The sequence below is a fragment of the Phaethon aethereus genome, assembly GCF_964289735.1.
Source record: "Phaethon aethereus genome assembly, chromosome: 21".
Classification (NCBI taxonomy): domain Eukaryota; kingdom Metazoa; phylum Chordata; class Aves; order Phaethontiformes; family Phaethontidae; genus Phaethon; species Phaethon aethereus.
Genome location: NC_138597.1, coordinates 2,841,394 through 2,856,875, shown reverse-complemented (window position 1 = coordinate 2,856,875; position 15,482 = coordinate 2,841,394). Strand labels below are relative to the sequence as shown.

At 61.6% G+C, this 15,482-nt stretch overlaps 1 protein-coding gene across 1 annotated transcript in view; it reads left to right on the top strand.

The window, feature by feature from the left end:
• The first annotated feature begins 1,407 nt into the window (after positions 1 to 1,407).
• Positions 1,408 to 15,482, top strand: part of FHAD1 (forkhead associated phosphopeptide binding domain 1) — an 18,163-nt gene continuing 4,088 nt past the window's right edge. The window contains exons 1-15 of the mRNA XM_082009223.1: positions 1,408 to 2,128; positions 2,320 to 2,526; positions 3,926 to 4,196; positions 5,260 to 5,351; positions 5,634 to 5,864; positions 7,260 to 7,383; positions 8,133 to 8,263; positions 9,435 to 9,500; positions 9,840 to 9,944; positions 10,171 to 10,278; positions 11,491 to 11,574; positions 11,937 to 12,089; positions 12,505 to 12,700; positions 14,182 to 14,252; positions 14,577 to 14,714. Of these exons, the coding sequence (XP_081865349.1) occupies positions 2,033 to 2,128; positions 2,320 to 2,526; positions 3,926 to 4,196; positions 5,260 to 5,351; positions 5,634 to 5,864; positions 7,260 to 7,383; positions 8,133 to 8,263; positions 9,435 to 9,500; positions 9,840 to 9,944; positions 10,171 to 10,278; positions 11,491 to 11,574; positions 11,937 to 12,089; positions 12,505 to 12,700; positions 14,182 to 14,252; positions 14,577 to 14,714 (2,073 nt within the window). The 5' untranslated portion in view covers positions 1,408 to 2,032. The remainder of the gene's footprint in view (positions 2,129 to 2,319; positions 2,527 to 3,925; positions 4,197 to 5,259; positions 5,352 to 5,633; positions 5,865 to 7,259; positions 7,384 to 8,132; positions 8,264 to 9,434; positions 9,501 to 9,839; positions 9,945 to 10,170; positions 10,279 to 11,490; positions 11,575 to 11,936; positions 12,090 to 12,504; positions 12,701 to 14,181; positions 14,253 to 14,576; positions 14,715 to 15,482) is intronic.

Below are 15,482 nucleotides of genomic sequence, written 5' to 3'. Positions count from 1 at the left end.
CGTGGGACGCAGAGAAGAGCGAGCGTTCCCAAACCTGCGACCATCGCTGTCCTAGGACGGCTCATCCCTGTGCGAAATTGAGGTGGCACTGGAATATATGGAAAGAGAACGATTATTCCTGAAGGCGAGTGGGACGGGGATGTTTTTCCCAGGTAAGATGTGCCAGTAGGTCAGAAATCGGGATGCATTTCCCCATGCAGGTTTTCAGATTGCACGTGTATCTCGGCGTCTCCGGGAGCTAAATCGTGTTCGATGGCAACTCGGGAGATGTGCAGACCCGTTATTAACGTGGCGGAGGAAGCCTCGTTAGTTTTAAAAAGCATCACTGCAGCGCTGGATTGGGGCTGGAAAACCTCAGCCGCTACGTTGCGGAGCAAAGCTCTCACGAGGCACGACGATGCCGGCGGTGCGGGCCGGCGCCGGGCTACGTGCTGCAGTGTGGCTCTCGGCTTCCCAGTGGAGCGCTCCTTCGCGAAACGCACTGCTTCTGCCTCCAAATTAAGCGTGATGAAATCTTGCAGGACTTGCTAGCTGCTCTCCCGCGTGGGTTTTGTTTGCGGGTGCCGAATGGCCGCGGTGCAGCCGACGGTGGCCCCGGTCGGCAGAGCAGCCCCTTTGTCCGGGGTTGCCATTTGGGTCCTGCCGAGTATCGGAGCAGCCCTGGGAATAGCAGGAAGCCTTTGCTCACGGTTTATTTGTAGATGGGCAACGTGTTTTAGGGGTGGGGGAGCACCGTGGTTTCGCGTGCGTGCGTCCCAAAGGATCGGCTGTTGACTCGATGCCCCCTCCTGCTGTCCATGTACCTGGGAGTTTGGCCGAAGGGTGAATTTGTGCTCCGCTTCCTAGGTGTTTCATCTGGACAACATGGGAATTTCTCACTCGCGTGAGCAGAACGGGGCCAAAAAGCGATCCTTGGGGTTTGCCGTTAACAAAACTGCGAGGTTTTAGGCTCATTTCCAGCAGGCCTGGGCTGCTTACCGGAAGGTTTATAGTTGTCTCGTGTACGGCACAACGCTGGGGTTGAGGAAAGTGCTGTGGTTTGGGGCGATATAGGGCTGCCGTGCTTCCCTCCTTCCCCAAACCCGTGGGGGGACGCGGGTGCGCGAACTGCGGCTGGTGCACCGACCCACCCGCCTCCAACCGGTCAAGCGGGCCGCGATGGCGCTTGAAAAGATGTGCTAACGGAACCGGGAGAGCAACGCGGGAAAGGCGTGGGAGCTGGCGGAGCGCGGCGGTGGCAGCCCGCACTAATTAGGCGCTGTCATTTGGGGCACCAGCGGCGAGGGGGAGAGGGGTTTGGATGGCAGCGGGGGGTCTGGGGCTGGTGTTTGGGTGGGGAGGAAAGAGGCTCAAGAGGTGTTGGTGAGGCCAAACCGGAGGCTGCCGGGGGGTGGTTGGTGGCAGGTGCGTTATTTTCCCTTTTTCCGCTGCAAACGGGCTTGCGGTGGCCTGGGGCGAAGGCACGCGGGTGGAGAAGTGTGCCGACGGGCGATGGCGTCCCCCTTGCCGGGCAGCACCTTTATCCGCTCGCCCCAGGTTGCATGACCTGTTTGTGCATCCGTGCGCGGTACTAAATAAAAAAAAAGTATGTAAAACGGGGGAAAAAATGTTCACCAGCAGCTGGCACGGCCCCCTGTGAGTTTTTTAATACGTGGAGAAACGTTCCCGTGCGCGTCACCCGCTGCCAAGGAGAGCTGCGGCTGGCGCCGAGCTGTGTTGTGCTGCCCGGCTGGTTGCTGGGGAAAAGGGATTAAAAAACCCAAACCAAAACAAAGAACCGAAAGGGAGAGGAAAAACGCGCCCAGGAGGGCAGCAGCGGCTCCGGCGTGGCTGGGGTTTCCAAGGCTACCGCGGGGCTGCAGCGGCGCTGCTGGCCGGGGCAGAGCCACGTTTGGGTTGATTTTGTGCAATTTCTAGTGCGCTAGAGTCGGTCAAGAATCTCCTGGCTCAGGTGCGTGCGTCGGATGGGGGATTATTAAATTAGTAGTTTGTTTTTTTTTAACGCGAACCTTGCAGGTGAAGGGGCTGGGTGATGCAAGCCTTTCTGAAGAGTTCAGAGGGATGTTTTCAGCTGAAACCAGGCAGGACGACGATAGGCAGGCACGAGGGGTCCGATGTCGTCCTGCAGGTAGGGGCGAGGAAGCCGCCCGGCCCCGGCGGGCACTGGGCGTGAAAGGGATGGTGGCTCGGACGCAGGGAGGAGGACGCGCAGGGGCTAGCGGCTTGCTTACGTGGAGACGTACAGCCGGGAGAGAGGGGCTTGGCGAACAAAATCCGAGCCGCTTTCTGGCGGCTTTCCCCGCTGATGGCTTGTGCCAGTCCGCAGGCGTAGCAGACCATCACGCAGCCCTCGAATTCGCCGCCTCGGACAACAGCTTCGTCCTTCAGGACTTCAGCTCCCCCCACGGCACCTTCGTCAACGGCTGCCAGGTCCAAAACGCAGCCGTGAAAGTGAGTCCAGGGGACATCCTGCGCTTCGGCCCGGGGGGAGCACCCTTCCAGCTGGTGGTGGACGGGGCTGCCCAGGTAAGGGTGGGCAGCAGGGTGCCCTGGGCAGGGTCCCCAGGGCAGGATGCCTGGGGAAGGGTGGGCGCTGGTGCCCGGGGAAGGCCGTGGGAGCCAGAGCCGGTGGAGGGCAGCCAGGGCGATCCTCGGGGAGGGCGGAGGGTGAAAAGCCTGAACTCCCGCTGCTGAAGAACCTCGGGCTGTTCAGTAGGGCTCAGGTAGTGCCCGGGACAGGATTCCCAGCAGCAAGCCGGACGTGGGGCAAGGTAGGTCTGGAAAATATCCTTTTCCTCCGTTTGCATCTTGCGTTTCCTGAAAAGCTACTTGTGAATGGAGACATTGGGCTTTGGGTCAAAGCCGGAGCAACGCAAAAGGTGCAGGTCTGGCTGGCATAGCCAGAGATAGCACGGTGTTCTGCACGGCATGGGCATTGCAGCCAGACCTTTGCGCGCACGATAAAGCCGAAGCGACTGTAAGCTGGGAACGCAACGTAGCGGCGGCGGCCCACCTCCGGGATGAGAGCTGTTTAGGCAGTGGGGAGGTCACTGAGCCTTTGGGTGAAAAAACAACTGAGGATTGGGAAGTTCCGGTGTTGTTTTGGTTATTGTGGCTCTCAAGGAGTATGAGAAAGAAGATGCCGCGACCGAGTCCCAAAAACCTGTGCACGTAGCATGCCTGGTAGCGGGAGTCGCCGAGCCTGGTCTCCTAGCAGCGCCCATGTACGTGAAAATCTTACCGGGAGTCAGCCAGTCGTGCACCCAGGTACCGATGAAGTAAAGTCGCTGTCGCTGGAACCATCGGTGCTTTAACTTCCCAAAGCGTGCGTGCCGGATGCGCTCAGAAAGCAGTTCTGCACCGTGATGCCGAGGAAGCCTCGGAGCCCCGTCCCCGCGGTGCTTCAGCGCACAGGACGAGTATCGGGAAAGGGATGGTGTAACACTGTGGTGGGATCCGAGCGCCCAGGGTAGCGTCGCTGGCAAAAGCGACGGGGCTCAGATGCGCCCTGGGAGAAGGCGCAGTGCCGGGGAACGTGCGCTGGCATCTTTGGCTGCACGGCAGAAAGATGCCGTGGTGCTGGAGGTCCGCGTCCAGGCCAGGCCCAAGGCTGCGACGGTCAGGGTAAGCCGCGGTGGCTCATCTCGCCGTACTGGAAAGCTCTGCTCATAAGAAGAATAGCAGATCGTGTCGTAAGCACGGGTCTGACAGGCGCAGCATAAGGTCCGGTAAACGCGGTGGCAAGCCGGGAGGCCAGGGTTCAGCTTGGCGAACGGGAGAAGCGACGGCGTAGGAAAGGGGAAAGGCTGAAAAGTCTGCTTGCACCGAGACCTGTGCCCGGGTTCTGTACGGCATAAGGCACGCACACCTGGGGCTAAAAACCTTCCCGAAATCTCGCTGATAGCGTGGTCTTTTCCCCCCGCAGATACCCTGTCCCCCCGTGAAACGTCGCACAGCGTGGACCGGGCAGCTCCAGGTGGTTGCGGAGCTCAAACCCTCGACTCCTGCGTCTCCTCCCCACCTCCCCTTCCTGCAGCGGCAGCATCCCCCCGGCTCTCTGGGCAGCCAGGCTCCCGGAATGGCCGGCCACGTGCCCCACCTGCCACTGCGGAAGCCACCCGTGAGCACCTGGGCTAGGAGCATGGCCACCGCCGTCCCGACGGATGCTTCTGGTAGGACCTCCGCGGCGAGGCCAGGTGCGTCCCGCCGCCGCCGAGCCCGATGGTTCGTAGCCTGCTGTCCTCTCTGAGCACCTTGGCGCGGAGCGGGGTCGATCGGAGCGGAGGCAGTTCTGAGAAGTGATGAGCGTCGGCAGCGGTTGGGTGCAAATCCTTGTCCAGCGGAGCGAATCGGAGACCGCGGGCGGTTCTTGGCGGCCCGCGGGTCAGTTAAGAATTGGGCTGCGCCGTCCAGAGGGAAATGCCAATGTTGCCCTCATTGCCCAGAAGGAAGTTTCCTCTTCCTTTTTCCTTGTGTCTGACGGGGAAGGGTGAGGACTAACTTCATCCGCACTGGTGACTCATGCACCCCTTCCCGTCCCCCGTCTGAAGCCATGTTTCTTCATCCTTTGGAGAGCAGTCACCGGCTGCCTCGAGAGCAGGAGCTTGAAAGGAGGTTCATAGCCGGCAGGCTCCTGAAAATACAGCGTGCGATAGCGGTGGAGCAGAGGCAGGGTTCAGGGGAATAGTACAGCTGGAGGAGGAGACTGTTCGCCACGGATGTAGCGTGTTACGGCCCGATATGCAAACCAGTGGTATTGCCAGTTCGGGTTCGGGTCGTTTGAGCCGTCACGAAGGGTACGACGTCGGTAGCGGAGTGCCAAAGTGCAGCGGGTGCTCCAGCGCAGATGCGTCGCGGCGAAGGTGAAGGGAGGGAAGTGCGCGCTCCGAGTTGGCACGTGCTTATCTGGCCGTTGGGAGACCGAGCCTTGTGAGATCCGTGTGCGCCAACCGCGTACATTCATGTACGTGCTAAGCTGTAAGAGCAGAGCTGCTTTCCAGCTGTAGCCTGCTGTGTCCCTTCTGCCATGGAGGCTCTTTCGGTTCCCGGGGGTGTATTATTCCTCTCTGTGGTGCAGACTGCTTGCGGCGGTGTCTTTTTAGTGCAAGAGTTGTTTTTTCTCCTGGTCGTGACCCGAGCTGACGGGCCTGTAAAGCGGCCGCTGCCTTAGAGTAGTTGGAGACGAGCGGGAGGGATGCCACAAGGCGAGCGTCGCTGCGGCCCTCAACCGGCCGTCCTGCTGCGTTCGCTTTCTTCCAGTCTCGACCGGCAGCGCGGACGACGGCGCGAGCGGCGCGGGGGCGGCCCCTTCCCTGGGGCCTGGCGACGCGGATTTCCTCCCGCAGGAGAAGGTGACGCTGGGGAAGGCGCGAGGGACGCCGTCCCAGTCCTCGGCGGAGCGGGCAAACGCCGCCGCCAAACAGTTGCGTGCGTGTCCAACGGCGGGGACGGGGACTGCCACCGGAGGGGGAACTGCTGCCGGGGCTGGGGTCTCTGGGGGTGCGCTGGGACGTGGGAAGCAGGGGCGAGCGGGTCCGTGCGGTCGATGGCCGTGAGTCGGTACCCCTCGGAGCAGGCAGCCCGGCGTCTCCGTAGCCAGAGAGTGACGGACGGCACCCGTAATCTGCCCACAGGGTGAAAAGCTTCTGCGTCAGGAGAAAAAAACGGGTCGCCTCTCCGGTTTGGCGACAGAATCGAAGCGGAAAGAGGCCGTGATAAGGGATCTGCAGGATGAGATGGCGGCGATGGCAAAGATGCTGGCTCAGGTGGCGGCGAGGAACGAGGTAGAGCTGACCCAGAAGCTGCTCGCCTTCGACCGAGAGCTGGCAGCCAAAACGGAGGAGATCGGAGCCTTGAGGGAGCAGGTAGGGAATGCTTTTCAACAGGCACCAGGCAGGGAAAAAAGCCTCTGTGGGGCAGATGGTTCTTTTAGTTTAACTCTCAGTTTTTGGGAGAAGCAGGTTGTGTCTGCTGTGGAACTGAAACCAAGGGAAATGAGGAGCTCGGGTTTTTTTCTTCCAGTTGTTTTGTTTTGCGCATTCGCTCACTCTCGGTGCAAGTTTGCCTTAAAGGTGGCGGTAAATAAATGTCCCGTGTACGTGGTAGGACCAGCGATGCCACGGTGGGGAGGGAAACGGAAGCCGAGGCAGCCTTTGGTGAGCGGAAGGCATGTGCGCCTAGCTCCGGCCGGGCTGCCGGACCCCTTACTTCCCCCCCCGGCCCAGGAAGGGACCGGGCAGTTGCGTTTGCAGGGGGAATTCCCGTCCCAAGGGCAGTGCAGCCCCTCGGCGTCCCGGTGAAACTAGGTGGCTGGGTGGAGGGGAGAGGGCTTACGGCTGTTGCAGCCAGGGACGCGTTAATAGCACACTCCCACGCTGGACGAGACCTCTGAACAACGTCCCAGAGAGACAGTGATGGCGTCCTCTGGAGCAACCCCAGCGTGGGAAAAGGGTCGATCCGAGGCGTCGGTCCGACGCGAGGCACGCAGGTCAGCAGCTGGGCGTTTTTGCCGGCCCGTCCCAGCCGCGTCCTGCCCTCCCGTATCGTGCAGGGTCTGAAGGAGACCGTGAAATGCTTTGTGCTCGTCCCGACTGTCCGCCGTGAAGAGGAGTTTGAGAGAGGCGGGTTCCTGGTGACAAAAAGGCGATGTAACGTCGGGCGCTGTCAGCATCGCCGCTGTTACTGTGGCGAGAGGAGGCGGCGCGCGGCGCCTGTCTTCCTGGCAGCTTTCCTTTCTCTGCCAAAATGTTCTTGTGCCTGTGGATTCGCTCTTCTATACCCGCCGGCGATGGCTTTCTGAAGCCGGTCGTTTGAGTGGCGGGAAGTGCGTTTGTGCTGTCTGCGCGCCGCCGTTAGCCGAAGCGGAGAGCACGGGCTACTCCCCGCTGCCGATTTGCAGTAGGGACCGCAAAAACCGTCTTCGCGGCAGAAACGCGACCACGAGTTACAAGCGGCTCAGGGTCTGCGTTTGTGGCAGTAAATATGTGTGCCCCGAGAAGGCGATAAATCTGCTGCCGTGCTCAGCCAGCGCCAGCCGCGGGTTCTCAGCATGGCAGGCAGCAGGGGACGGCGCTTCTCTGTGCTTCGTGTATTAGGAGTTGAGCGTGAGTGGCCGGAAGGAAGGTGAGGTGGTGCTAGCCGAAGCGAGGACTGCCGAGGGTTAGTCCAAGGCGCGTGAGAGCAAGCCCCTCTCCGAAGGGGGTTGTCATGAAGTCAATAAGCGGCCCGGCGAGGAACGCGGGTGCGTTTGTGTTTTGCAGATCAGCTGCCTGCAGAAAGACTCGAGCCAGGTGTTTGCCCATTCGCTCTACGAAAGAGACCTGGAGATCGGAAGGCTGCGGAAAGAAAGTGAGAAGTTGAAGCGGGACCACGCTTTGGCCGCGGGTATCATATCCCTGGAGCTGCGTGTAGGGGCACCAAACCGGCCGGGATGGCATCCCCAAAATGCGCGAGCGTTGGCCAAACCCTTCTGGCCGCAAACGATTTGGAGAGGCTCGTTTGCCTTGGTTTCGGTGCCCAGGCAGCATCTGACATGATGAGGGCCCCCGGGGCGAGGGACAACATGGGGAGCGAAGGCAGGGCAGTGATGGGACCCAGGGCTTGGTTAGGAAAAGAAAAGGCTCGAGCGCCAATTTTCAGGGCAGGCTCTGCGCTATGCGAAAGCAGCGCACTTCGACGGGCTGCCCATGGCTGCCCAGGCCACCTTGGACCGCGACCCTTTCCTCACGGCCTTTACCTCCATCCTTATCGGGCACAGGGAATGTCACGCGTACCCAAAATATCGGCTTTCGTAACGCATTTGCATTAGCGAAACCGTTCTGCTCGATTTTGTTGCCTGAGATAAGGGAGCGGTATCGGTGCCGGGCAGGGAGGAGGCATCGGAGCTGTGGATCCGACACAGTCATGCAGCAAAAGCGGATCCATGAGAGCTGCTCGTCCTCCGGAGAGCATGTGTGGCGAGGCTCCCAGGAACTCGTTAGCGACGCTGTCATGGAGCAATCTCCCGCATGGCGTGCCCAAAGCTGGAGTTGCCGTGCGAGTCTGAGGGTTGCCAAAGAGCAAGGAGCTTGGCGGCAAGAGGGTTTGTGCAGGGATGCGCTCGGGTAGCCTCTCGCCGGAGCTGTTTTTCTCAGGTCTAGTGAGCAGCCTGCAAAGGGAGATTGCCGGCAAGGAGCGGAAAATGCAGCGACTCGAGCACGACGTTGAAAAAACGAAGAAGGAAATCAGGGAAAAGGACAACCAGCTAGCGGTCCTGTCTGCCAAGGTGAACGTCCCTAGCGAGGGGGCTCGGTCATTTACGGTCTCACGTAGGGATTCACGTGGGAAACTAGGACAAGAAGGGCCGCGCTTGTCTCTGTTAAGGAGCATAGTGGCTTATTGGCGTGGCTGGCTATCGGGGCAGCTGTAACCCGAGGGTTCTGGCTGCGCCCGATGAGAAGTTGCGGAGCCGTGCCGCCGGGACGGGGCCGCGCTCGCGCCTCGGGGCCGTGCGACGCCGACGGAGAGGCGCCACCTTCCCCAGCTGAAGCCCCCGCGCCGTCTTCTGCGGTCGTGTACCCTGCGCCCTGGGTTTCCGCGAGCGCGGCAGCCGTTTGTACGCACCGAGCGCTCGCTGCCGAGATTCCACCGGGGAGCCGCGGAAAGCCCATCTTCATGCGGCTCCCCGCAGCCCAGCCTGGGTTTCCCCCGAAAGCAAGCGGCCTGTGGGGCAGGTTGTTTCTCCGCATATGCAGCTCCCTCCTCGCCCTGGCAGAGCTGCGTCACCCGCCCGATAAGCGCAGAGCAGGCACTGCGTGTCGGCTGCCTGACTAGGCGCTCTTCCGGGAGAGGTCAGGGATGCGCCGTGACTTTTCAGTAATGGCACCTGGTGGCCCGCGGCACTCGTGCCGAGGCAGAGCGCGCGTCCCGGAGCGTCCCGCCGCGGTTTTGGCTGCTCCGTGGATGCGGGAAGACGGGGAGCTGGCGCACGCAGACGCTCGGGGCAGGCGGAACGGGGCTCGCTCTCTGCAAGCCCGATACCCTGAACCGCGGAGCTGCAAGGCGCAGTCCGATAGAGCGATGATGAGCGTCCTAGTCGGGCTATGGTGGCTGTTCTAAAAACAGGCTTTTTTTTTCCTTTGGTCCTTTCCCCCCCATCCGTGTTCCGCTTTTTCTGAGGCCAGAGGAATTTCTCTCTGTCGGGTACTCACAGCAGATGTTTGTCCTTCTCTCAGCTGGGCAAGGGGTGAGTACGGGCATCCGCAGGCACAGAGGCTCTCACGCGTTGACGGCCCCATCGTGGGCCCTCCGCCGGCCGTTAGGTACCTGGGCACTTAGCTGGGCCACAGCACGGCAGTAGGTGTCAAGATTTGCTGCAGAAATGACGGTATCTGCCCGCTCCATTGAAAATATATATCTTTTTTTCCCCCTGTCCCTTTGGCTACCCTTCGTTCCAGTGCTCTAGAATGAAAGAGGAAACAAAGCGTGAACTCAGAGAGCGAGAAGTAATCGCGTGCCAAAAGGTGAGTCTCAAGTCATTTGGGGCGATGGAGCACGCGGGGGAGCGGTGGCTGCCAGAACGCGTCATCAAGTCAATAATTAACTGGGCGTTTTAAGGGAGTCGGTTTGAATCCGGCACGTGTAACAGAAGGCGCCCAACGCGCATAGCGAACCGGGGAAACGTAAACTCCCATAAAAACTGTAAGATTGCAATTCCACTTGGAAGCCAGTCATGCCGCAGTAAGTGTAGGTGAGAAGAGAATTCCCAGGGTAAATTAAATGGGATAGATGGGCAAAATCCTGGCAAGAGGCGGTGCCCGGCTCCTCTGGTGAGACCCCGTGCGGTGCCGGGACTCTTGCAGCGCATTGGGGAGCTGGAACGCGACCTGGAGGGGCTGCAGGGGGAAGTGCAGAAGTACCGCGCCGAGCAGGAGAGCATCCGAAAGCAGCTGGCCGAGAAAGCCAAGGTAACCATCCAGCCACGGGTTACGTGGCGGAGACGGGCATGACAGCTACCGTGGCCGGCTGACAGGCGTGTGAGGCGAGGGCCGGCAAGCCCCAGGCCCACGGGCCGTACAGGCGGAGGGTGAAAGCGGACTGAGCGCTGCTGGGGGTCAAAGTGCTTGTGGCACGATTTTTGGCTGCCACTTTGACATGCGAATGCTGTCGCTGTCGTTGTCGTTGTCGTTGCAGGCTGAGGAGGAGCTGAAAGAAGCCTGTGCCGGGCAGGCTCTGCAGCTGCAGGAGATGGGGCGCAGGGAGCGCCTGCTGAGAGCCGACGCGGGGCGAGCCCGGGAGCAGGCAGGGAGCCGGCAGGGATGGGAGCATCCTGCGGTCTGGGCCGTAGGCAGCGAAAGTTCGCGTGTTGCCGCGGGGAAGAACGTCGCGCTCGAGCGTGGGAAAGGAAAAGCGGCACGTGGCGCACCGAAGCCTGGCGTGGGGCTTAGCTTGTCGCCGGGCGCGCTGTACTAGGCTTATCCGCAGGATTTGCGTAGGCGTTGTAGCAGATGCGGGGAGTTTAACAGGATGCAGGGAAGCACTTTACTCTCTGTAATCGTCATCACACTGGCTGGGACCCGTGCAACCCCTGCTCCGCGCTTAGGTAACGGTGCTCCAGGCAGAGACGGCCCTCTGCAGAATAATGTCGTGATAGATCACCAGCGTGAAGGCGTGCTTCGCCCGAGGAGGGCGTGCTCCCCCCTGAAATTGCAAGGCAGAGTTTTTTCTAGGAAAAAACCCAAAAACCTAGAGCGTTTTGTTAGGAAAGCCAGTCAAGGAGAGGCAGGAAAACCTGAGCTGTTTGGTTACATGTTTTGGAAGAAAAAAATGTGGAGTTTGCGTGGAGTGGAGCCAAAGGGCAGCTGCAAGCTTTTAAGGGCAGATGGAGACTTTTGGGTCTGCCACGTACGCTAGCGCGGGACAGCCACGTGGGGAAAGCCCGGGAGGAGCCGGCACCGGCTGTAAAGCACTAACCTGGGTGGCGACGGTTGTCACCGCCTGCAGAGGGGCTGGAGGTGGCATCCTCAGCCCGCCCTGATGGTTTTGCGGGAGGAAATAGGAGCGAGCCATGGGAAATCCCCGCTGGAGCGTGGGACGGGAGTCGGCCGGAAGGCCGGTCACAATTTGTACCGGCCCTTCGTCACGGCAGCAGTAGAAGTCATTCGGAAGTTGCGTCGTCCTTGGCGGCAGGGAGCCGACGCAGCGCTGGTGACGACACTGGGCACCTTGTAGGCGACGTGTGATGGACGTGATGAAGCGTGTTGCCTCGCTGCCGGTGGCAGGCGAGCCCTCAGGGTCACAGGAGGGGTGTCAGGGAGCCGCGGTGAAAACGGTGCGCAAGCTAACGCCGCCTCCAGAGGGGAGGGCGGGAGCATGCACGCGCGCTCGGTGTTGGAGCGGGCGGGCGGTGGGCCACCCTTTGCATCGGTGGGTCCAGGGGCGGGTAGGGCGGGCCAGCAGAGCCAACAGCAGCTCTCAGTGATCGTTGTTTTCCTGCATCGGTCTCTGCTGTAGCTGGAGTCCCTCAAAACCCAGGTGATGCGCACCTGCTCTCCAGCAGCAGCGGGAGTTGCCGGGACGGCTGCGACGGAGCAGCAGGTGAGTTTGGATGCCATACGCGGTGATGCTCGGCGCCTTGGAAGCCCAGCATGGCTCGAGTTGGCCACAGCGCCCGCTCCGTGCACAGCAGCGCCGGCAGCGTCCGGGCCGCTGCGAGGTGGCAGCCACGCTGGGGTTAATGACGCCGCTGCCGTGATGCGAAGGAGACACGATCATGTTTGGCCCCCGAAGCTTGGGTGGAGCCGGTGGGCTGCAGCAGAGAGAGGCCCCGGAGCCTGGCGTGGCTGCCAGTTTGCAGCAGGTCTCGGTCGCCGCTCGCGGAGACAATCTTGGGTCCCTCAGCAGAAAAAGGGTGTGAACGTGATGCCTGATTCTTCTTCTCCTTTGCGTGCTTTTGCCAGGTGATAGAGAAGGTCAGACAGATCTCGGAAGAAAACCGACAAAGTCGCGAGAGAGAGAAGCGTCTGCAGGAGGAGCTAAGCTGCCAGCTCTCCAAGGAAAGGGAGGCGTCCGCAAACGTTGAGGTCTTTGAGAAATCCCTGCACAAGCTCCAGGTCAGTCCTTTCAACGCCGTTGACCAACTGGCTGCCGGGAGGTAAGCGGCACAGGGCACGTTGGCAGCCGAAGGATTGGTCAGAGAAAAGGTATGCTCGTGCATCAGCGCTGATGAGCGCAAGCTCTCCCGATCGGCGAGAGGCGAGTGTGGCACCCAAAAAGCGTCGGCTGGAAAGAAACGTGACGTGTTGCACGGAAGCATTCACGGGGTCGTAACCGGGCCCAGCCTGGAGCCGGGCCTTAACTGGTGCAGAGTTTAAGCCGTTGCCCAATGCACGGGCACGGCTCCGGAACGCTGCGAGAAAGCGTCGCTCCAAGGTGCTCAGGGATCCGCGAAACGTCGCGTTAGGGGCCAAGTCCCAGCGGCCCACTCACCGTGGCAGCTGGCTCAGGCACGGGCTATCTTTTCTGCAGGCTTGCCTGAGGAGCTGCCGCAGCAGCAACAGCCTGCGTGAGGAACTGGCACGGCTGAAGGCGGCGTGCCTGGACCCCTCCATCTCGGCCATCGGGGCGGCGGTGGTGGAAATGGCACATGTGCCCCTGTCGTGGCTGGAGGGCGCGGAGCGGCTCCTGGCCAGCGCGGGGACAGACACCCACGCCTCCGGCCAAGGTGCGTGTGCCGCTGGGAAGAAAGCCGCTCTGGGTGGGATGTCCTAGCTAGTCAGCCCTAAAGGAGAAAAGCCAGCACGAGCCACCGCTCAGGGAGGCCAGATCCCGCGTCGGTGCCAGCCTCGGGCGGCTTGGGCAACAAAGAAATAGTAGGGAGAGCGAGGAGGGGAAGGGCTAATGGCAGGCGGCGAGGCTGGAGCGTTGCGGCAGGCTGGGAGCGAGTGGTCCTTGCTTGCGGGATTCGTGTCCGGGTGCATTGAAGTTCTGCGCTCTAATGGGATGCGAGCTGCCCCCTCCCTGCGTCGCAGGTTGAGGAAGCCGTGGTGGCCATCAAGGAGCCGCGGCCTTTGCTGCTCGTCTTCGTCCTGTGACGCTCGCAGAGCGGGTCTGCCCTCCGGCGTCGGTGTGCGGCGGCAGCGTGCATGCTCCTGTTCCCTGCCTCTGTGACCACGTCCGCCCTGCGTAGCCGGTGCCGCATGTAGGACTCCGGGGGTGGGGAGGCGGTGGGTTGTCTGTGGGAAGTGGCATCTGCATGTGCTGGACCTGATCTGGCAACGCCGCGGTGGTTCAAAGTGGGTTTTCCCAGGGTGGCATTGAGGGAGCGTTTGTTGGCCTCGATTGTGGCCGTGGCGCTGGCCGAGACCTGAACCCCTTGTCTGGAGGGGAGTGATTACTTGGTCTTCCCTTTCCTGCGCGACCTCTGTTGCGGAGCGGCAGAGCAAACGCTGCATGGAGTTTGCCGAAAACGAGCGTAGGTGAAGGGTGCGTGGTAAGCACAGCGTTGGTCTGTGCCACGGCATCGCATCACTGCGGAGGAGTAAGGGCTCTGGCAGCGGCGTGGGAGGGGGAGCATTAGTCTCCCGGCAGTGTTGAGCGTGGCGCAGGATGTGCCGTGCGCAGGGCGGCAGCGGCGAGGGTGCGGGAGCAGGCATGAGGCCGCCGCGGCTAGCAGAGCGGCGATCGTAGCGCCGGGAGCGCCGTGCGGCACTGAGACGTCCTCGGGTCTGGCAGAAGCATCGGGCTTAGAGAAGACGGGGTGACGCGGCAAAACGGGTGGCAGTGGCAGGAACGAGCAGCGGCCACCTCCCGGGGCGGCAACGTGCCACGGCTCCGCTAAGCGCGGTGGGAGACCCTTGGCTGGCCCCCGGGAGCCTTTCCGAGGCGATCTCGGACCCTCAATCCCATAGCCAGAGGCTACTGAGGGGCTCTGGGTACAAGGCGGAGGGGTCACCCATGGGTCTCTCCTCCCCTGGTAGCCAACGGCAGCGCAGCCGCTGCCCCAGCCCGGGCGGGAAACCCACATCGCGTGTGCATTCCGGGCATCCCGACTAGAGCGGGGGTGACCGCGTGGGCAGCTTGGGGCGGTCGCTTCTCCTCACCGCGGCCGCCTGGTGAGGGCCAGGGCTGAAGGTCAGCAGTGGCCAAACATCCACGTGGGCGGCATGAGCGCCCCGTACAGCGAGTCTCCGGGGGCTTTTGCAGGGCTCTTGGCTGCTCTGGAGAGCTTGTTGGAAAGCAACCAGGACGCTGCGCAGAGGAATCGGATGTTACAGGTACGGAAACGTGTACGCAGGTAAACCGCATTGACCGGGGATCTCGCTATCGGAAAACGTGATGGTAGTCTGAGGCGAGCCAGCGTGGCACCCGAATTGGGAATGTCTGGTAGCAGAGGTGCCTGGGTCCGCAGTAGAAGCGGGGGACTGGAGAAGGCTGAACCCACTGTCGGCGTGTCGGTGCCCATATCCCTAAGGCGGCAAGGGTGGAGGGCGCAGCTCTTTCTCGAAGGGTTTCTTAGCGAACACGCACGGGATGTGTCTTTCTCGCCCTGCTGCTACTGCAGTTCTTTGAAGTCCTCGGTCTCCGCCGTTTCCCCGTAGGACGAACTGGAGCGGCTCCGGGAGTCGCAGGCGGCTTTGCTGCGGGAGCGCGTGAAGGAGCTGGAAGCGAAACACGAGCGAGACCTACAGGTAAGAGTTGAGCACGTTACATCAGAAGAGGACAAGGAGAACAAAGAGGTAGGGCGGCACGGTTGTTTTTGCGGAAAACGAGTGCTGGACAGGAAAAACAGGCGTCTGCGATAGCATTGCTTAGTGAGAGGAAGGAGGCTCTAGCCGCCCACGGTCTAGGTGCAGTTCCGAGATACTGGGTGTCCTCCTGTACCGTGCCCGAAGTATCCACGGTGGGATTGGAAAGCGCCTGGGTAACGGCAGGGTGCACTGCTGCCGGTCAGCACCCGGGAGCGAGTGGAGAGCAAGGAGCATCGTCCGTACATGCGGGCTTAGTAAGACGTGGCGTCGCCTGTATTAAGTGGAACGCGAGCGCAGGCGGGCTTCCTTGCGAGCCTTTTTCTCCCTCGCTTCCCCACACCGAACTCCGTTCAGGTCTGTTTTGGGTGGAAAAGCGTATTCCCTGTGGAGCAGGGGTGGGGCGGCTGCCTGGCGCGTTCTCGCCGGGTCACCCTCCGTCCCAAGGAAGCCCGCGTCGTCAGGACGTAGCGTTAGTCACGGCGTAAGTCGGTGTTTTGCCACGTCCACGTCGTGGGGACGCGTCGTGGCGGGGCCGGGGTGTCATGGTGGTCTGGCAAGAGAAGTTTCTAGCGGGCTTGCATCTCTGTCGCTTTGGGAGCAGTCGTCTCCTGGCCTCAGGTTTTCTAAGGAGGCGGGTCAGGAGCAGCTCAGCGGCTCCTCCTTGGTGCCTCTGCCAAAGCATTCCCAAGTCGCCTCGTGTCCCACCAAGGTGTTCGGCCATAACGTGCCCCTGCTGCAGGGCGGTGACCCTCCTGG